The sequence below is a fragment of the Cebus imitator genome, unplaced genomic scaffold (assembly GCF_001604975.1).
Source record: "Cebus imitator isolate Cc_AM_T3 unplaced genomic scaffold, Cebus_imitator-1.0 Scaffold243, whole genome shotgun sequence".
In the NCBI taxonomy this organism is placed as follows: domain Eukaryota; kingdom Metazoa; phylum Chordata; class Mammalia; order Primates; family Cebidae; genus Cebus; species Cebus imitator.
Window position 1 is genome coordinate 967,881 of NW_016107558.1, and position 22,678 is coordinate 990,558.

The 22,678-nt window shown below is 39.6% G+C and overlaps 1 protein-coding gene across 2 annotated transcripts; it reads left to right on the forward strand.

Annotated features, from left to right (window-relative positions):
- Positions 1–13,738: 13,738 nt before the first annotated feature.
- Positions 13,739–14,400, forward strand: LOC108282537 (NEDD8-conjugating enzyme UBE2F-like). 2 transcript variants are annotated; one of them, XM_037727880.1, is made up of 2 exons: positions 13,739–13,965; positions 14,044–14,400. In XM_037727880.1, the coding sequence occupies exons 1-2, from the start codon at positions 13,846–13,848 to the stop codon at positions 14,398–14,400; spliced, it is 477 nt and encodes a 158-aa protein (XP_037583808.1). In that variant the 5' UTR covers positions 13,739–13,845. The 2 variants fall into 2 exon arrangements, with proteins under 2 accessions (XP_037583808.1, XP_037583807.1); XM_037727879.1 differs by having other exon boundaries at positions 13,784–13,830; positions 13,950–14,400.
- Positions 14,401–22,678: the final 8,278 nt, after the last annotated feature.

A 22,678-nucleotide genomic window follows, 5' to 3' on the forward strand; every position in this document is an offset into this window, starting at 1 on the left:
AAATATTCATTGCAGCACGGTTTACAATAGCAAAGACCTGGAACCAACCCAAATGCCCATCGATGATAGACTGGACAGGGAAAATGTTGCACGTATACACCATGGAATATTATGCAGCCTTCAAAAACGATGAGTTTGTGTTCTTTGTAGGGACATGGATGAACCTGGAAACCATCGTTCTCAGTAAACTGACACAAGAACAGAACATCAAACACCGCATGTTCTCACTCATAGGTGGGTTTTGAATAATGAGAACACATGGACACAGGGAGGGAGCATCACACACTGGGGTCTGTCTGGGGGAAATAGGGGAGTGACAGCAAGGGGTGGGGATTTGGGGAGAGACAGCATGGGGAGAAATGCCAGATGTAGGTGATGGGGAGGAAGACAGCAAATCACACTGCCATGTGTGTACCTATGCAACAATCTTGCATGTTCTTCACATGTACCCCAAAACCTAAAATGCAATAAAAATAAAGAAAGAAAGAAAGAAAGAAAGAAAGAAAGAAAGAAAGAAAGAAAGAAAGAAAGAAAGAAAATGTAGTACATATACACAATAGAGTACTATTCAGTGATAAAAAAAAAAGAATGAGATCCAGTCACTTGCAACAACAAGGATGAAACTGGAGATCATTATGTTAAGTGTAATAAGCCAGACACAGAAAGACAAACATTGCATGTTCTTACTTAATTGTGGTATCTAAAAATCAAAGCAATTTAACTCATGGACATGCAGAGTAGAAGAATGCTTATCAGAGTCTGGGAAGGGTAGTGGAGGGCCGTGGGGAGGTAGGGATAGTTAATGTGTACAAAAATAGTTAGAATAAATAAGACCTACTATTGATAGCACAACAGTGTGAGTATAGTCAAAAATAGTTTAACTGTATATTTTAAAATAACTTAAAGAATGTAGGTCAGGAGTGGTGGCTTATGCCTGTAATCCCAGCACTTTGGGAGGCTGAGGCAGGCGGATCACCTGAGGTCAGGAGTTCGAGACAGCCTGGCCAACATGGCAAAATTTCATCTCTACTAAAAATACAAAAATTAGCTGGGTGTGGTGGCACGCACCTGTAATCCCAGCTACTTGGGAGGCTGAGACAGGAGAATCACTTGAACCTGGGAGGCGGACGTTGCAGTGAGCCATGATTGTGCCACTGCACTCCAACCTGGGTGACCGAGCAAAACTCTGTCTCAAAAAAAAAAAAAAAAAAAAAAAAAAAAAAAAAATTTACAAAAAAAAAAAAAAAAAAAAAAAGAATGTAATTGGGTTGTTTGCCACTTATTGGATAAATGCTTGAGGGGATGATGGATACCCCATTCTTCATAATGTGCTTATTTCACACTTGCCTGCATGAAAACATCTCGTGTACCCCATATACATATACACCTACCAGGTACCCACAGAAATCAATAAATAAAATAAAACCTAGAGAAAAAATCACATGTACCCCATAAATATGTACAATTATTATGTATAAATTTTAAAGTGTTATTTCAATAAGTAATCAATATAAAATTTATTCATAAAATATTTTATATTTTTCATATTAGGTCTTCAAAATCTGGTGTGTATTTTGTACTTAGAGCACATCTCCATTTAAATTAGCCATGTTTCAAGTACTTAATCACCACATGAGGCTGGTGGCTACCATATTAAATAGTGAAGGTTTAGTGAGACTCAGTCTGTCAGTTCTGTGGCGTGTACCTCCTCAATAAAGTTACTGCTATTGATTTATTAATGTTTTGCAGAGTCATATTGTATTTATGGAGTACATATTTTCAATCAACCAGCTGAGATATTTGGGATACCATATCTATTTCAGATAGTTGGGTACAGGACTATAACCTTCACAAACAAGATCTCTACTCTCCTTGAGTTTACATTCTAGAATTTGACATTAGCAATAAATTAGTAAACTAAGAAGGACATAAAATAATTGCTACTAGTAAGAAGCGATATGGAGGAAATAGACAAGATATAGAAGAAACATTTCCTGTCAGGCTGTCTGAATTCTTGGCAAGGCTGAATTTGCCCTTTGCCTTGACAGGCTCTACACTGCCCTGTGGAAGGACTGCCTTGGGTGTAGGAATAAGGTTGAAGACCCTTCCTGGATTCTGAGAATTACCACAAACTTGCATTCCTGGAATACAGGTTTTTATTTTTATTCTTTATTCATTTTTTGAGACAAAGTCTTACTCTGTTGCCCAGGCTGGAGTGCAGTAATGTGGTCTCGGGTCACTGCAACCTCCAGCTCCCAGGTTCAAGTGGTCCTCAGCCTCCTGAGCAGCTGGGACCACAGGCGCACACCACCATGCCCAGTTAACTTTTGTATTGTCAGTACAGATGAGGTTTCACTGTGTTGGCCAGGCTGGTCTCGAACTCCTGACTCAAATGATCTGCTTGCTTTGGATTTTAATGGTTCTGTCTGGTATCTGTAATCAGAATGGATTCTCTCCAAAGAAAGGCTATACCATTGAGGAAAAGAACCTGAACTGAGAAGCAGTAGATAGGAATTCTTATTTTTTACCTGGTGGTCGTGAACTCCAAATAAACTCTAACCTATATAGGTCACTTTCCTCTGTGATCCCGAAGTACAGATATTTTGTGATTCTATGTCTATACCAATGAAACCTGTGTGGCTTATAGACTGTATGATATATCAATGACAATGAACACCAAGAATCAGGAAAGTTGGTGAGAAGCAGTTGAGTTGGTTGGGCTCGTAGAATAATGGGTAGCATGAGGTTGGCGTTGTATCCAGTGGATCAACCAAAAAGCAAAGGAACTGAGTTGGTGGCATAACAGTCAGATGAGCCAAGATTCAATGGGCAGTGGGGGGAGAATACCAATTCAAGCAGCGGTCAAACAATATTTGTGACCAGATTTTCAAATTGTTAAAAAAGTCTGTGGTTAAGTAAGTTGGCCAGTTTTTGGAATCTTCTTTTTCCGTGGAAGGGTGGGGTATGTTGGAGAATGGGGCTTCCAAAAGCTATCATTAGAATCTCAACACTTAGACTGCATCTGAACACGTCGTAAAGTAGAATTTTTAAATTACCTAAATAATGAAATAAAAGTCACTTTTTTTCAACATCTAAATATTTTATCTGAAATATCTAAAGATATCCCAGTTCACTTTTTAACATTACCTGCTAAACCCAAAAAGTAAAATGAACTTTAATAAACAGACAGAGTCACCGGTCATGGCTGTCCATAAAACAGGACTAGAATGTGTTTATTCAGGGTTTTCAGGAAGTTCAGTTGATGTATTCAGTTGGAAGCACTATTAATTGTGCCTTCTCAATGAGTAAAATAACCATCAAATTAACCAAAAATTGTGGTTGTAAAGAAACACTACCACAATAGTACATTTATATTATCTAAGTATCATTTTCAAAATGTTAAAAGCATATAGGTGGGTGTGCACCTCTTAGGATGGTTCTTATAAAATAACAACCACCACCAAAAAATAGCAAGTGTTGGTGAGGATATGGAGAAATTAGAAATCTCATGTTTTGCTGGTGGGCCTGTAATGTGGTACAGCTGCTGTGAAAGATAGGCAGTTTCTCAAAAAGTTAAACTTGACACCACTATCTAATTCAACAGTTCTATTCCTAGGTATATACACAAAAGAATTCAAAGCAGAGACTTGAACAGAGATTTGTACATCCAAGTTCATAGCAGCATCATTCACCATAGCCAAAATGTAGAAACAGCCCAAATGTCCATCATGGATAAATGAATAAACCAAACATGGTATGTACATGCAATGGGATATTGTTTAGCCTTACATAGGAAGGAAATTCTGACACATACTACAACATGGAAAAACCCTGAAGACATTATGTTAAGTGAAATAAGCCAGTAATAAAAGGAAAACATTATACAATTCCACTTAGGTCAAGAATCTAGTATAGCCGAATTCACAGTGACAGGAAGTAAAATGGTGGTTACCAGGTGCTGATAGGAGAGAGAAATGGGAAGTTAGTCTGAAATGGGTACAAAGTTTCCATTTGGTAAGGTGAAAACACTGAAAATAGATAGTGGTGATGGTCACACAACAATGTGAATGGACTTAATGCCACTGAACTGTACACTTAAAAATAGTGAAAATGATAAATGTAATGAATATTGAACCACAATTTATTTGTGTATGTGTGTGCACATGCATAGACAACACACACAAACTCTTGACCTTCTTTTTTTTGTCCAGGTGTTTTCAGGCAATTTACTCATAATTGCTAAAAACAGTAGAAGCTGAACGTTCATTAGCAGGACAACTGATAAATTGTGGTGTACAATGAATATTTAATATGGTAGGCAGAATTTCAAGGTTCCCAACCACTGATATACATTCCCTGAATAGTCCCCTTTTCTTGAGTGTGGACAGGTCCTGAGGAAGTAATGGGATGGTGTCCCTCCTGTGATATCATTCCTTTAATTAGGTTGTGTTATTTGGCCTAGGTGAGGGGATTTTTTTTATTGACCAGTTTTTAGAATTTTTAATTGAGGTATATATATATATATATTTAACTTAATGATATGTCATTTATATATAATAATTACATATATATATAACTGACCATCTTCCATTTCTAAGTGTACAGTTCAATGGTAATAAATATTTATATTCTTTTTTCTCCTTAAAAAAGTGATTACTCAATGCACTAGATTAAAAGTGAATGAATCCACTCAAGAGACAGGCAAGTGCAAGGGCAAAGCACTCATTCTTGGCATCCTAACTGTTGCCTTTAAGGTTCATGTGAGCTTGGGGAGAGTAGAAAAGACTGAAAATTTGGACGAAAATCGCTAGTCACCTGAGGCCAGATTTTTGTCTTGTATTGCTCTGGGAGAACTTTGCCAACAACCTAGAAAAAGTAACTTGGACATTTGCCTATAATTCTTAGAACCCCTCCTGCTGATGCAAAATATTAGCCTAGGACACTCTTGTTAAAATGGTCCTTTGAGGTTTTGTGTCTCTAGACTAACTGAATCTGCCTCAATCTCATTTCATCTGAATTCTCAAAGCCACATGTGTTCTGATGTTCCAATTATGTTGTCAGATTGAGTTATGCAAGCTAGCAATCTTTGGGATTAGTAGAGGAGGACATTTTGAAATACAAGAAAACATGCTTTTTAATTACAAGGGGATGGGGAATGAGATTTTCACCAAATGGAGATTGCACCCAAATGGAAGGAAGGCTTTACAAAAATAGAATTCTTGAAAAATATCAGTAAAATAATGTCTAGTTGTTAAGTCAGGTAGATACTTCCTATACATTTTAGCCCAATTAAACCCACAAAATGTGCCAATTTATCCACTCATTGATGAAAACCTTGGCTGAATATTCACTATATACCAAGCATATACAGTTATGTGTCACATAAAAAGATTTCCATCAATGATGGACCACATATACAATGGTGGTTCCATAAGATTATACTGCTGGTACTTCCACCAAGATGGCCAAATAGGAACAGCTCTGGAGTGCAGTTCCCAGCAAGAGTGTTGCAGAAGGCAAGTGATCTCTGCATTTCCAACCAAGGTACCAGGTTCATCTCAATGGGACTGGTTGGACGGTGGGTGTAGCCCAAGGAGGGCAAACTGAGGCAGGGTGGGGTGCTGCCTCACCCGGGAAGTGCAACGGGCAGGAGGACCCATCCCCACCCAACGGAGGTCATTGGGGACTTTCCTGGACATTCCGGCACACCAGCTCAGTACTGCACTTCTCCCACGGTCTTTAGAGCCCATAGACCAGAAGATTCCTGCCAGGGCCAGCAAGCCCCAAGGGTTTCCAGCACAAAACTGAGTGGTCATTTTAGCTGGCACTGCGGGTTTCCAGAACAAGACTGGGCAGCCATTTTAGCCAGTGCCTGGAATGCCTGAGAGACAAAGCTGCCCATTCTCTTGAAAAGAAAAAGGGGGCTGAAGGCAGGGAACCAAGTCATCTGGCTTGGCAGATCCCCCTCCCACAAAGACCAGCAATCTGAAACCCACTGGTTTGAGATTGTCACAGCCAGCACAGCAGTTTGAGCTCAACATGGGACACTCAAGGTTGGTGGGGGTAGAGGCATCCACCATTACTGAGGGAGTCCGCCATTACTGAGGCAGCTCTAACTTTATCTTTGTAAACAAAATTGTAAGGAAGTTTACACAGCAGCTGAGCGGAGCTCGCAGCAGCTCAGCAACGCCTCTGCAGACTGTGACTAGATTCCCTCCTAGCTGGGTTGGGCATCTCTGAAAAAAGGCAGCAGCCCATCAGGGACTTATAAATGAAGCCCCGCCTTCCCAGGACAGAGCACCTGAGAAAAGGGGCGGTTGTGAGTTCTGCTGCAGCAGACATAAACATCCCTGCCCAGCAGCTCTGAAGGGAGCAACGGAGATCCTAGCATGGCATTTTAGTTCTGCTAAGGGAAAGACTGCCACCTCAAGTGGTTCCCTGACTCCTGTATATCTAAAGAGACACCTCATAAAGGAGGGCTCTGGCTGACACCTTGTGGGTACCCTTCTGGGATGAAGCTACCAGAGGAAGGAACAGGCAGCAATCTTTGCTATTCCGCAGGCCCTGTAGGTGACTCCTAGGCAAGGAGGGCCTGCAGTGGACCTCCAGCAGTCCTGCAGCAGAGGGGCCTGACTGTTAGAAGGAAAACTAAAAAACAGAAAGAAATAGCTTCAACATCAACAGAAAGGTTGCCCACTCAGAGACCCCATCTGAAAGTCACCAACTTCAAAGACCAAAGGTAGATAAATCCATTGAAGATGGGAAGAAACGAGTGCAAAAAGGCTGAAATCACCAAAAACCAGAATGCCTCTCCTCCACCAAGGGATCATAACTCGTCACCAGCAAGGGAACAAAACTGGATGGAGAATGATTTTGAAGAATTGACAGAAGGAGGCTTCAGAAGGTTGGTCATAACAAACTTCTCTGAACTAAAATAACATGTTATAACCCAATGCAAAGAAACTAAAAACCTTGAAAAAAGATTAGACAAAATGCTAACTAGAATAACCAGCTTAGAGAAAAACATACGACTTGATGGAGCTGAAAAACACAGCACAAGAACTTCGTGAAGCATATACAAGTTTCAGTAACTGAATCAATCAAGCAGAAGAAAGGATATCAGAGATTGAAGATCAACTCAATGAAATAAAATAAGAAGGCAAGACTAGAGAAAAAAGAGTGAAAAGAAATGATCAAAGCCTCTAAGGAGTATGGCATTATGTGAAAAGACTTCATTTATGTTTGATCAGTATACCTGAATGTGACAGGGAGAATGAATCCAAGCTAGAAACCACTCTTCAGGATATTATCCAGGAGAACTTCCCAAACCTAGCAAGGCAGGCCAACATTCAAGTCCAGGAAATACAGAGAACATCACAACGATATTCTTCAAGAAGAGCAACCCCAAGGCACGTAATCATCAGATTCACCAGGATTGAAATGAATGAAAAAATGCTAAGGGCAGCCAGAGAGAAAGGTCAGGTTATACACAAAGGGAAGCCCATCAGACTCTCAGAGGACCTCTCAGCAGAAACCCTACAAGCCAGAAGAGTGGTGGGGCAATATTCAACATCCTTAAAGAAAAGAGCTTTCAACCTAGAATCTCACATCCAACCAAACTAAACTTCATAAATGAAGGAAAAATAAAATCCTTTGCAGACAAGCAATTGCTGAGAGATTTCATCACTACCAGACCTGCCTTACAAGAGCTCCTGAAGGAAGCACTAAACATAAAAAGGAACAACCAGTACCAGCCACTGAAAAACATACCAAATGGTAGAGACCAACGATGCAAAGAAGAAACTGCACCAACCAATGGGCGAAACAACCAGCTAGTATCAAAATGGCAGGATCAAATCCACACATAACATTATTAACCTTAAATGTAAATGGCCCAAATTCCTTAATCAAAAGACAGACTGGCAAATTGGATAAAGAGTCAAGACCCATCAGTGTGCTATATTCAGGAGACCCATCTCACATGCAAAGACACACATAAACTCAAAATAAAGGGATGGAGGAAGATTTACCAAGAAAATGAAGAGAAAAAAAAGCATGAATTGCAATCCTAGTCTCTGATAAAATTGAATTTAAACCCAGAAAGATCAAAAGAGACAGAGAAGGGCATTACATAATGGTAAAGGGATCAATGCAGCAAGAACAGCCAACTATCCTAAATATATATGCACCCAATACAAGAGCACCCAGATACATAAAGCAAGTTCTTAATAACCTACAAAGAGACTTAGACTCCCATATAATAATAGTGGGAGACGTTAACGCTCCATTGTCAATATTAGACAGATCAATGAGGCAGAAAATTAACAGGGATGTCCAGGACTTGAAATCGGATCTGGACTAAGTGGACCTAAGAGACATCTGCAGAACTCTCCACCCCAAATCCACAGAATATATATTCTTCTCAGCACCACATTGCACTTACTCTAAAATTGACCACATAATTGGAAGTAAATCACTCGTCAGCAAATGCAAAAGAACAGAAATAATAACAACCAGTCTCTCAGACCACAGTGCAATCAAATTAGAACTTAGGATTAAGAAACTCACTCAAAACCACATTACTACATGGAAACTGAACAACCTGCTCCAGAATGACTACTGGATAAAAAATGAAATGAAGGCAGAAATAAAGATTTTTTTTGAAACCAATGAGAACAAAGACACAATGTATCAGAGCCTCTGGGACACATTTAAAGCAGTGTCTAGACGGAAATTTATACCAATAAATGCCCACATGAGAAGTGAAGAAAGATCTAAAATTGACACCCTATTGTCACAATTAAAATAACTAGAGGAGCAAGATCAAACAAATTCAAAAGCTAGCAGAAGATAGGAAATAACTAAGATCAGAGCAGAACTGAAGGAGACAGAGACACAAAAAACTCTTCAAAAAAACCAATGAATCCAGGAGCTGGTATTTTGAAAAGATCAACAAAATAGATAGACCACCAGCCAGACTAACAAAAAAGAAAAGAGAGAAGAATTGAATAGGTGCAATAAAAAATGATAAAGGGGCTATCACCACCGATTCCACAGAAATACAAACTACCATCAGAGATTACTACAAACAACTCTATGCACATAAACCAGTAAATCTAGAAGAAATGGATAAATTCCTGGACACTTACACCCTCCCAAGACTAAACCAGGAAGATGTTGAATCCCTGAATAGACCAATAACAAGATCTGAAGTTGAGGCAGCAATTAATAGCCTACCAACCAAAAAAAGTCCAGGTCCAGATGGGTTTACAGCTGAATTCTACCAGATATTTAAAGAGGAGCTAGTACCATTTCTTCTGAAACTATTCCAAACAATACAAAAAGAGGGAAACCTCCCTAACTCATTTTATGAGACCAAATCATCCTGACACCAAAATCTGGCAAGACACAACTAAAAAAGAAAATTTCAGGCCAATATCCATGATGAACATCAATGCAAATATCTTCAATAAAATACTGGCAAACAAAATGCAACTGCACATCAAAAGCTTATCTATCACAATCAAGTAGGCTTCATCCTGGGGATACTAGATTCGTTCAACATATGCATTCTTTTTTTTTTTTTTTGAGACGGAGTTTCGCTCTTCTTACCCAGGCTGGAGTGCAATGGCATGATCTCGGCTCATCACAACCTCCGCCTCCTGGGTTCAGGCAATTCTCCTGCCTCAGCCTCCTGAGTAGCTGGTATTACAGGCATGTGCCACCATGCTCAGCTAATTTTGTATTTTCAGTAGAGACGGGGTTTCACCATGTTGACCAGGATGGTCTTGATCTCTTGACCTCGTGATCCACCCGCTTTGGCCTCCCAAAGTGCTGGGATTACAGGTGTGAGCCACTGCGCCCGGCCAACATATGCATTCTATAAACGTAATTCACCACATAAACAGAACCAAAGACAAAAACCACATGACTATCTCAATAGATGCAGAGAAGGCCTTCGACAAAATTCAATAGCCCATTTTGCTAAAAACTCTCAGTAAACTAGGTATCGATGGGCCATATCTCAAAATAATAAAAGCTATTTATGACAAACCCACAGCCAATATCATACTGAATGGGCAAAAACTGGAATTATTCCCTTTGAAAACTGGCACTAGACAAGAGTGCCCTCTCTCACCATTTCTATTCAACATAGTATTGGAAGTTCTAGCCAGAGCAATCAGGCAAGAAAAAGAAATAGAGGGTATTCAATTAGGAAAAGAGGACTTCAAATTGTCTCTATTTGCAGACAACATGATTGTATATTTAGAAGTCCCCATCATCTCAGCTCAAAATCTCCTTAAGATGATAAGCAACTTCAGCAAAGTCTCAGGATACAAAATCAATGTGCAGAAATCATAAGCATTCCTGTGCACCAATAACAGACAAACAGATAGCCAAATCATGAGCAAACTCCAATTCCAATTGCTACAGGAGAATAAAATGCCTAGGAATATAACTAACAAAGGATGTAAAGGACCTCTTCAAGGAGAACTACAAACTACTGCTCAAGTAATAAGAGAGGATACAAACATGGAAAAACATTCCAAGCTCATGGTTAGGAAGAAACAATATTGTTAAAAACGGCCATACTGCCCAAAGTAATTTATAAATTCAATGCTTTCCCCATCAAGCTACAATTGAACTTTTTCAGAGAACTGGAAAAAAACACTTAACTTCATATGGAACCAAAAATAGCCCGCATAGCCCAGACAATCCTAAGCAAAAAGAACAAAGCTGGAGGGATCATGCTACCTGACTTCAAACTATACTACAAGGCTATAGTAATCAAAACAACATGGTACTGGTACCAAAACAGAGATATAGACCAATGGAACAGAACAGAGGCCTCAGAAGTAATGCCACACACCTACAACTATCTGATCTTTGACAAACCTGACAGAAAGAAACAATGGGAAAAGGATTCCCTTTTTAATAAATGGCATTGGGAAAACTGGCTAGCCATGTGCAGAAAGCTGAAACTGGACCCCTTCCTGACACCTTATACAAAAATTAACTCCAGATGGATTAAAAATTTAAACATAAGACCTAACATCATAAAAACCCTAGAAGAAAATCTAGTCAATATCATTCAGGACATAGGCATAGGCAAGGACTTCATGACTAAAACACCAAAAGTAATGACAACAGAAACCAAAATAGACAAATGGGATCCAATTAAACTTAAGAGCTTCTGCACAGCAAAAGAAACAATCATTAGAGTGAACTGGCAACCAAGAGAATGGGAAAACATTTTTATAAGCTCCCCCTCTGACAAATGACTAATACCCAGAATCTACAAAAAACTCCCACAAATTTACAAGAAAAATATCAAACAACCCCATCAAAAAGTGGGTGAAGGATATGAACAGCCACTTTTCAAAAGAAGACATTTAAAATTGTGGCCAAAAAACATATGAAAAAATGCTCATCACCACTGATCATTAGAGAAACACAAATCAAAACCACATTAAGATACCATCTCATGCCAGTTAGAATGGCGATCATTAAAAAAATCTGTAGATAACAGGTGCTGGAGAGGATATGGAGAGATAGAAATGCTTTTACACTGTTGGTGGGAGTGTAAATTATTTCAACCATTGTAGAAGACAGTGTGGCAATTCTTCAAGGATCTAGAAATAGAAATACCATTTGACCCAGCAATCCCATTACTGGGTTTTTACCCAAAGGATTATAAATCCTTCTGTTATAAAGACACATGCACATGTATGTTCACTATGGCACTGTTTACAATAGCATAGACTTGGAACCAACCCAAATGCCCATCAACAATAGACTGGATAAAGAAAATGTGGTGTATATGCATGTTCTCACTCATAGGCGGGTGTTGAACAATGAGAACACATGGACACAGGGAGGGGAGCACTACACACTGGGGTCAGTTGAGGGGAAATAGGGGAGGGTCGGTGGGGGGTGGGGAGCTGGGGAGAGAGATCAAGGGGAGAAATGCCAGATGTAGGTGATGGGGAGGAAGGCAGCAAATCACACTGCCACGTGTGTACCTATGCAACAATTTTGCATGTTCTTCACATGTACCCCAAAACCTAAAATGCAATAAAATAAATGGGGAAAAAAAAGAAAAGAAAATGTGGTGTATATACACCATGGAATACTATGCATCTGTAAAAAAGGATGAGTTAATGTCCTTTGCAGGGACATGGATGAAGCTGGAAACCATCATACTCAGCAAACTGACACAAGAACAGAAAACCAAACACTGCATGTTCTCACTCATAAGTGGGTGTTGAACAATGAGAACACATGGACACAGGGAGGGGAACATCACACACTGGGATCTGTTTGGGGAGTGGGGGGCTAGGGGAGGGACAGCAGGGTATGGGGAAACTGGGGAGGGTTAACATTAGGAGAAATACCTGATGTAGGTGACAGGTGGATGGATACAGCAACCACCATGGCATATGTATACCTATGTAACAATCCTGCATGATCTGCACATGTACCCCAGAACTTAAAGTATAATAATAATAATAAAAAAAGACTAAAAAAAGATTATACTGCTGTATTTTTATGGTATCTTTTCTGTGTTTAGATATGTTTAGATACACAAATAGTTACCACCGAGTTACAATTGCTACGCTGTTCAGTACAGTAGTAATATATTGTACAAGTTTGTAGCCTACGAGCTACATGCTATATACTATATAGCCTAGGTACTGTGTAGCCTAGGTTATACTATATGGCCTTGGTGGTACAGTGGACTATACCACCCTAGGTTTGTGTAAGTACACTCTGTGATCACACAATGACAAAAGAGCCTAATGACAGATTTCTTGGAACATATCCCAGTTGTTAAGTGACGCATGACTGTAGATCAGTATTAGATAACACCCATGTGTAAGGGAAATGAAGGCAGAGCACGCTCTGGCCTTTTGAGGAGTTTCATTCTCAGAGAGGCCCATATCAGACAAGGACGACTGCATGTACCAGGCTAGGCTCTCTACCATATTTCATTGTTCTATCATGTTTGCAACTGATCAGCATTAGAAAGAAGTTTTGCATCATGGAGAGTCAAGCACATTAATGACACAATGTGCACTTATAAGTAAACTCATTCCCATTAAGAAAAGCAAACTTTTTGCCCCCAGAAGAAACAGTGACATCACAGTTTGAAAACCTATTCCAATGAACACCATCAAATCAAGGACTGAGTCTTATCCACCTTTGTACTTGGGGCACCGTACTTTGCTCAGAGTAAGTGCTCAGAAAGTCTTGTGTTATCTAGAGTGAAAGAGGTAGGCTTCTGCACAGGGACATACATAGTATGCTGAGAAGTTGCCTGAGGAGAGGTTCTGTTGTATCCCCAGTGCAGTCATCCAAGTACCTTAAGATTAATTTTGCCACCATGTGTAAACACAGACTCCCTGAGTCCTTTTCATTTCGTTTAGTTTGGAAGTCACTAAGACAGGGTACAGAATTTAAAAATTGGATACTATCTTGGACATTGGTGATGGGCCATGAATTAAGTAGTAGTTTTAAAAATCAGGAATTTAGAGAAAAAGAAAGAGCAAAGCAATATTTTCCAATACATTTTTCTGTAATCAATTAAACATTTTTAAGATTTGGACAATATAGCAGACTCAGAATTTTGTCACAAAAAATAAAACTGCCAAGATAATAATATATAATAAATGCAGAATATTTAACTTTTATTAATTTTATTTTTTATTAAAAAATAGAGACTGGGCCGGGAGCCGGTGCGGCTGTGAGGGGCTGCATCTCGCAGCAGCCGCCCCGGCCGGGCATGGTGTTGGGCGCCGGGTCCGCCTCGCCTGTCTCGCGGAGCCCAGGGTAAAGGCAGCAGTAATGCTAATGCTAGCAAGCAAACTGAAGCGTGACGATGGTCTCAAAGGGTCCCGGGCGGCAGCCACAGCGTCGGACTCCACTAGGAAGGTTTCTGTGAGAGACAGATTGCTTGTTAAAGAGGTTGCAGAACTCAAAGCTAATTTACCTTGTACATGTAAAGTGCATTTTCCTGATCCAAACAAGCTTCATTGTTTTCAGCTAACAGTAACTCCAGATGAGGGTTACTACCAGGGTGGAAAATTTCAGTTTGAAACTGTAGTTCCCGATGCTTACAGCATGGTGCCTCCCGAAGTGAAATGCCTGACCAAGATCTGGCACCCCAACATCACAGAGACAGGGGAAATATGTCTGAGTTTACTGAGAGAACATTCAATTGATGGCACTGGCTGGGCTCCCACAAGAACATTAAAGGATGTTGTATGGGGATTAAACTCTTTATTTACTGATCTTTTGGATTTTGATGATCCACTGAATATTGAAGCTGCAGAACATCATTTGCAGGACAAGGAGGACTTCCAGAATAAAGTAGACGGCTACATCAAGCGTTATGCCTGATGATAAAAGGGGACGATTGCGGGTCCATGGACTGTGTTACAGTTTGTCTCTCATGTGAAACAGCAGGAGGTAGCCCCCTCTCCCGTCCTCATGCTCCCTCTCAGTCCCCTGGATTGCCCCAGTTCTGTGACCATGTTGCCCTGAAGAAGACCATCTTCATGACTGCTCATTGTAGATGGAGAATTCAACATAAATACAGCAAGAAAATGTGTTTGGGCTTCTGAAGAGTTGTCTGCTTACCTTAACATGTTTACTTTTTTTAACTTGTACTTTATAGGCTATTGGTGAAATTCTTAAGAAGTTGTAATGAACTCAAAATTGAGGCCAGAACTTGCTTTCCCTTTTCCCCAACAAAATTGGTTTTCTGCACAAGCAATGCTAATGATGTGTTCTGTGTAACATGCAGATTGGCAATAAGATACCCACTACAAACTGTGATTGGATGCAAAATCTCTTAGCTTCTTTCACGAGTGTTGGCCCTGCCTAGATGTTGTGAAGCTTCCCAGAATGCATAGTCATTCACTGTAGATCTCTTATTGAAATGCATATTTTATTTAATGTAAGTATATTTTGGAACAAATTTGTAATTTGTACAATTTAATGCTTTAATTATTTTTTCTATTCTCATTTAGTTTGTATTTTCATTTTATAGAGCAGACAGAAAGATGTTGAGTCACGCAACTGTTGAAGAGAAATACAAAGAAAATATGAAAGGCACATTATTCATTTTGTCCAAATGCAATGAGAATCTCTTAAAAATCAGCTCTTACTTTCAGGTCCAGATGTGTCAAGGACATTTTGGAGCTTTTTGAAGCTAGATTTGGATGATAAAAACAAAAAGGCAGGGAGCCCATTCTAATATGCTGCCCAGAGGAAACGGGCAGGAGCCTGGACCAGCTGGCGTTGATGTTTCTGCAGTGGTCATGTGATTGTGAGCTGGTAGCTCCTTATCAGAGAGCCAGACCCTGCTGGCTTAGGAGACAGGAGTGATGCCTCAGGAATCAGCCCAATGTCTGATGCTGTACCTGTGGACTTCTGAGTCTGCTGTGGCTCCGTGCCCTGCCTGGAGGTAAGCCTCCTAGGCCTTGGAGGACCAGGAGTCAACAGTGGCATACGCCATCCTTAGCGAAGTTAACGTATTGCAAAGGAAGAGCCCCGAAGAGAGGCAAGTGGATTTACTCCAGCATGTAGACACTTGGACCAGAGAAATCAAACGCAAAATAAATGTCTGTCTAGTTTCAAAAAAAAAATAGAGACTGACAATTTATCCCTCAACAATCTTTAAAGTATTAAAATAATATAGGCTATTTAAAAATTATGAGGCGTTCATTTAATTGGCAAGATATCAGATTTCATGTATTCAGGATTTTGCTTTGGTAAGAAGCAAATTCTATAAACTCCCTATTGGAATCAGGTATTTTGGGAAATTAGATATTTTTGGATGTGAGCGGCAGTTTTCTTCTAACTGCAGGGAAAATGCTAAGAGAAAACAATAAATTTTTATCTGCTGAGTTATCTTAGCATAAGGCACCAACAAAACCGCCTTCAGAAAGGAAGAAGAAACCATCCTCCCACTCATCCTTCAGAGGATTAAGATAACGTGAAGGGAAGAATTGTTCTCCACTCCTTTGGAATTTATATCTGCATCAGGGGAGGCTTGTTACTGCTAGATTCATTGTCTGTTCAAGGTCACTTATTCCACTAAGAGGCACATCCTACCAGAGACCACTGCTGTGTAGCTAGCCAGGCTCTCAGTGTGTGTGTAGATGAACCACTTCTCCCTCCAGCAAATGAATGACAGCCTTTCTAGGGCTTTTGTCTTCTGCTGAGAAGCAGAGCATCTCTAGCCCAGGTATAACGCCCAGACAGAGTCGGGGGAGTGGGGACATGAGATAGAGTTTATATTTGTGATCTATTTCCTTCCTTTCTCTTTTTTCTCTCTCTCCCTCTTTTTTTTTTTTTTTTTTTTTTTTTTTTTTTTTTNTTTTTTTTTCTTTTTTCTTTTGCATGGGTGGTGATCGGGATGTGTTGTTTTTGTTGTTATTGTTTCAGATATCATTGGTAAGCATCTCAATATGTATTTACCAGGTAGTATAAACTATTATAAGAACAGAAGATAACAAGACTTTTAATTGGAACAGAAACCTGTATTGGGCATCTATTTTGTGCAACCCACCAAGCAGGTCACACGGGAGATGCAGGACTAATGAGACATAATCCCTCCTTTGTGGAGCTTACAGTCTAAATGACTGCCATCAGCTCGCAGGTAACTGAGTGTTTCAGTCATACTGACATGTCAGGCCGTCTTTGGTTGCTGGGTACATGGTTTTAAAGACTGTGAAGAAACAAATCACCATTCCACCAAAGCAAATCAAATAATGACCCAAATTGAATCATTTGCCATTTTCTATTTTTAAATGTACCTCATAAAAACATTTACTTACTAAAATCAGTTTTTATCTTATACAACATTAAAGAAAACATATGATCCTTTTAATATAGTTCAAGAAAATTATCTGAATTAAGCACCTTGATTTGTTATTTTTCACCATCGTGGGAATTTTTAGAAGCGCCAGCATTCTAATTAATAGCAAGGAAATACATGTTTATTTAATAGTTTTGAAAAGTTAGATATGTTCATAGTTTAGTACTAAAAGGTAAATAAAATTAACAAAGTTCATAAAAATCAATAAAACATTTAAAAAATTTCTCTGTGAGGAACAGACTTTAAACACATTTTCCCCCAAAGATCAAAGGGCATGAATTAAAATGAAATAAGGAAAGTCTGCTAATTTTTAACCTTTAAAGATTAAGTATTTAAGAAGAAATAAAAACTGAAAATGTCATACACTTTTTGAAAATTAAAAGAAACATGGAAACTTTGTTCATGGGATAAAACTATGACTGCACAAAGAATTTTTAAAAGCCATTACTCCTGGATACTAAGATTACAAATACATATATACTAAGTGTAGCCACAGTCAGAAAAAAGAAACCATCTGATTGATTTATGAGAATAATTTCAAAAGTCCTTTGAAGTATTAGAATCATCCTGTATAATGGCAAGCACATGGTAGGGAGGTTCTTAATAAATACTGGGTACAGTTGTGAGAAAACAACACAGTTTTGGGCTACAGAGCCAAAACCTTCTGGACTTTTCTAGGCTTTTTCATTATAGCCAAGCCTCCACTGGGCCTTACCACTGCCATCATTGGTATCTTAACTTTGGCTTTTTATTAAATACAAATAAGAAATATTTCTACAAAGAATCACCCTACCCTGGAGGCAGCTCAGAGTATAGAAATTGGAATAGTCTGATCTTAAGCTTCTACCAACCTCACTCACCCTGCTACACACACAATTTTGTACTCAAATGAGTATTTAATTTAACAAAAAATAAAAATTAAAAATGATCATTTTAGAGTGGAAAAAAAAATAGGCAAACCAGTTTTTGGATTGACTTGCCTGGTAAGTATTGGCAAATGGTCACTCTGGTAGCCTATGTGCACACCCAGTCCAGGAGAGGGTACTAAGTCCTGAAGGGTGGAAGATGGAAAATGAGTTAGTTTTGTTGTTTTTCACTCTTGTTGCCCAGGCTGGAGTGGATTGGCTCAATCTCGGCTCATTGCAACTCCCACCACCCAGGTTCAAGCGATTCTCCTGCCTGAGCCTCCTAAGTAGCTGGGAATACAGGCCTGTGCCATCACACCTGGTTAATTTTGTATTTTTAGTAGAGATGGGATTTCTCCATGTTGGTCAGGCTGGTCTTGAACTCCCGCCCTCAAGTGATCTGCCCACCTTGGCCTCCAAAGTGCTGGGATTACAGGCATGAGCCACCTTGCCGGGCCAGAAAATGAGTTTTGAAAGCAAGAACCATACTGACCTCTTAACTCTTGGATGCCTTCTTTTTCTTACCGTTTCTCCCTTAATTGAGCCACAAGCTTTTTAGCTGTTATGCAGTGAATATATTAAGGAAGAATCTTTTAAAAAGGAAAACAAATAAAAATAAAATTCAATGTCTAAAATATGGTTATGGAGTAAACTAATAATATGCAAGGTGCGTTTACATATTTTTTACTTTTATCATAGGTTATTTTCTCTACAGTTTTATCTCCAGTATATTAACTTTACAAGCATTATTTTTATGTGAAGCTGTGATACTTTATGGATGAACTTGACAAAATTAGATTTTCTTTTGCCAAGTCGGGGTTCTTCATTGAAACAGAACTAATGTATAGGTAGAGATTTATCATGAGAAATTCACTCATGTGATTATGGAGTCTGAGAGGTCCCGTGATCTGCAGTCAGTAAGCTGGAGACCTGGCAGAGCTGATGGTGTAGTTCTAGTTTGAGTCCAAAGGCCTGGGAACCACAAGAGTCAATGATACAGTTCCAGTCTAAAAGCTGGTAACTCAAGGTTCAAGAAAAGCTGATGTTTCAGTGTGAATTTAATGGCAAGAAAACCCAGTGTCCCAGCTCAAAGGCAGACAGGCAGGAGGAATTACCTCTTCCTTGAGGGAGGGTTCAGGTGGCTTGTTTAGTAGTTTGATTGGATGAAGCCCACCAATATTAGGCAGGGAACTCTTTTCTGCTGAGAATGTTAGTCTCATTCAAAAACACACTCACAGACACACCCAGAGTAATGTTTGACCAAATGACTGGGCACCCTGGGGAGCAGTCAGATTGACACAAAATTAACCATCACAGCAGGTGAGATTCAATCACATGATTCAGTAATTTTAATAATTATATGATTGAATGCTAATAAATTTACATGCAAAGAATTTTGCTTATATTATAAGCTCAAGTATTTGGCCATAGAACATTTAAAGACATGCTTAGCCAATTTAAGGAAAAATTAGTTAGCCATTGCCACGTTATCTTCAAAGCTATTGTTGGAATATAAACTATACTAAAAATGTAGCCACCATTTAATGCGTTAATTAACTTATCTAACCATGAAAGTGTTCCTCAACGGAAAGCAAACTTCAGTTGAGTATCTAGCATATGCCATACACATGGCATATAGATACCAAAGAAAAGAAACCTGATTTCTGCCAGCTAGGAGCTCACCGTCTGGCAAGGTGGGACAGCCAAATAAATAAATTAGGAATACAGTGTTAATGACAGGCTGGCCTGACCACCATCCTGTTAGCTTAGAGCAGTCCTCTTTTCTATCTGTTTTCTCAATCTACTAATAGCTCGCTATCATTTCAAACCTATCCTAAGTCGGGCAATAAATTGTGCACCCAACTGGGTGTAGGTGATGTGAGAGAAGTTTCTATAAGATACAATAGGAATCCCCATGGAAGGAACAGACGATCTACCTGTTGGAGGGTGGGAGAAGGAGAGCCCTCAATCCTGGGATTAATCCTGAAAAATGAGGGTTGTGTTTAAGAGACAGAGAGAAAAGAGAAGGAGCATTGTGAACTCCATGCATAAGAGAAAAGAGGCAAGGCTCAGTCCTGGGTGCAGGACGGTTGTAAATATGCTCACCTGGCTAGGGCAGTGGGTGTGGAGGGGCTGGGGAGCCAATAAGGCCATGGGGGGTTGCAGCCACCACATCCCGGAGGCCTCACTCTGTCGTGCTAAAGAGCTTCAATACATCCTGATGGCGGTTGTGTGACACACTGGCAGTCACCACAGATAATGGTTTAGGTTAGATTTGTAATTTAGAACAACAAACGCATCTGTTAAAAGTTGACTTTCTGGGCCCAACACAGTGGCTCATGCCTGTAATCCCAGGACTTTGGGAGGCCGAGGCAGACAGATCACCTGAGGTTAGGAGTTCAAGACCAGCCTGGCCAACATGGTAAAACCCCATCTCTACTAAAAATATAAAAATTAGCTGGGCATGGTAGCACATGCCTGTAATCCCAGCTACTTGGGTGGCTGAGGCAGGGAATCGCTTGAACCCAGGAGGTAGAGGTTGCGGTGAGCTGCGATCCCGCCACTGCATTCCAGCCTGGGCCACAGAGTGAGACTTCCTCTTTTGCCAATTTGAACGGACTTTTAAAAAATCAGTTAAGTAAAATTATTGGCATCACTATCTTTGCCATCACAATTTTAAAGGATTTTATCGAATGACTATTAGGTTCTAGGCATTAGGCTAAGCAAGTCACATACACTGCCCCAATCAATCCTCGCAATAGCCTTTCAAAGTAAGTATGAGGTCGAACTCTTCATGTCAATTGAGTTTTGGGGGTGGGCAATAAATAAATGTTCACCCTTAAAAAATATACAAGCAGTAATTTTAGCTTAGGACATGTAATGTTTGCTGAAAGATTCTAATGTTCTCACTGGTCATTCCTTTTCACCTTCATGTAACACACCTTTCCCAGGCAGCTAATTGTTGTCCTGTGAGGCCATCCCAATGCTCTGAGAGTCTGTTCTGTGAATTCATGTGCTTCTTCAGGGACAACTTATATTTAATTTTAGATAAAATTATGACTGGGAAATGTGATTTACTAACTCAGAATTTCACAGATAAAGAAGCAGTGAAATTTTATTTAACCAAGTCCAAATAGAAGTTCCATTAAAAGATGCTCAGTAGATAACTGCTCTCTATGGATACAAGAAACAACACAGCAAAAAGCCCCACAAATTAGAGTATCTTGGTTCACAATATTAAAGAGTATGACAACATTTTGTAAACAAGGGCTTCTGTAATGAAGTTTTAGAATAATGGGGTGAGGATAATGGCATCTGTGACTCTACGGGGCATTGTTATTAACTTATAAGCATTTTATTTTATAAATTTAAAAAATTATGTTGAGGGCCAGGCATGGTGGCTCACGCCTGTAATCCTAGCACTTTGGGAGGCGGAAGCAGCAGATGACCTGAAGTCAGGAGTTCGACACCAGGCTGGCCGACGTGGTGAAACCCCGTCTCTACTAAAAATACAAAACTTTGTCAGATGTGGTAGTGCATGCATGTAACCCCAGCTACTCAGGAGGCTGAGCAGGAAAATCCAGGAGGCAGGGGTTGTAGTGGGCCAAGATCATGCTGCTGTACTCTAGCCTGGGTGACAGTGAGACTCCACCTCAAAAAAAAAAAAAGTTTAAAATTCAATGATTACATATTTTCTCTTAGACTATTGACTAATTTCACATTCGTGCAATACAGAAATGGGAGAGAGAGCATAACTGCCAATTTTTCCAGTTGATTGGAATACATCTTTGCTTTTGTCTTTTTTATGAGAAAATTATTTCAATTTAAGCATTAGTGTTCACTTTTCAGGAATTGAATCACTCTGTAAATCCAGATTTGTGAATGGGGAGACAGCTGATTTGAACATCATGAAGTTGTGAAAATAAAAGTTGAAAAGGTAACGTAACATTTACATGAAAGGGAAAAAGAGTTAGAAATTCTTTACACTTTCAGAAATTTGACTTCTCCAAATTGTATGTGAGTTTTTGTAATTATTTACTGATCACTGCCTACAATTACACTGTTTTTAAGGGATGACACTTGACAATCATTTAACTGAACTTCACTTTCCTATTGGAGGTGTCAGAGGTCGTGAGAAGTTAAAAGACCAGGCCTTTACTTTGACTAGAAAAAAAAAAAAAAAAAAGAGAAAGACTAGGCAAGTCAGAGTCATTGAGAGACATCTCTAGACCAGTGTAACATCCTGGGAGAGACACAAGAGTTGCATTCATCATTACATTCATTTCCTTATATAGCTCATATGCTTTTTTGAAGGATATGATGTAAGCCTGTGGTCTTTTTAGAAAGTCTCAATTTGTCTGACAAGAAAACAAAGATCACAGAAACCCTTTGTTTCTCAACAGGAAAGTAAATAAGATGAAAAATTATTGTGTGTGGTGAGATAATATTTTGAAATCTCTCTCTTTCCCTCTGTATTATCTCTCACCCCCTCATGTCTCCTCCATTCAATTAAACGATATCATCTTCTGCTTATTGAATAAAGGAAAAGAGCCTGTACTGGGATTTTGAGTTTACAGAGACAAGGCCTTAAAGAAGCAGCAAGAACTCATGGTATAGACCAGGGATTCTAACCAGGTAACTTGTTCCCCCCCTTAGGGGACATTTGGAATTGTGTTGTGTGGGATTGGAGAGATGTTTCTCACAATAACCGGGAAATATTCCATTACCTACAAGTAGTGGGTGGGGCCACGGATGCTAAACGTTCTGCAGGGAGTGAACACTCCTGCATAACAAAGAAGGGCGACCCCAAGTGTCAGGAGCACCCTTGTTAAAACGCACTGGGGCCGGGTGCGGTGGCTCAAGCCTGTAATCCCAGCACTTTGGGAGG

Excerpts from the sequence above, each read along its gene's own strand:
- LOC108282537 (XM_037727879.1), top strand. The coding sequence starts at position 13,784 with ATGGTGTTGGGCGCCGGGTCCGCCTCGCCTGTCTCGCGGAGCCCAGG. Across the intron at positions 13,831-13,949 it reads CCTGTCTCGCGGAGCCCAGG|ATTGCTTGTTAAAGAGGTTG; the intron begins GTAAAGGCAGCA and ends TGTGAGAGACAG.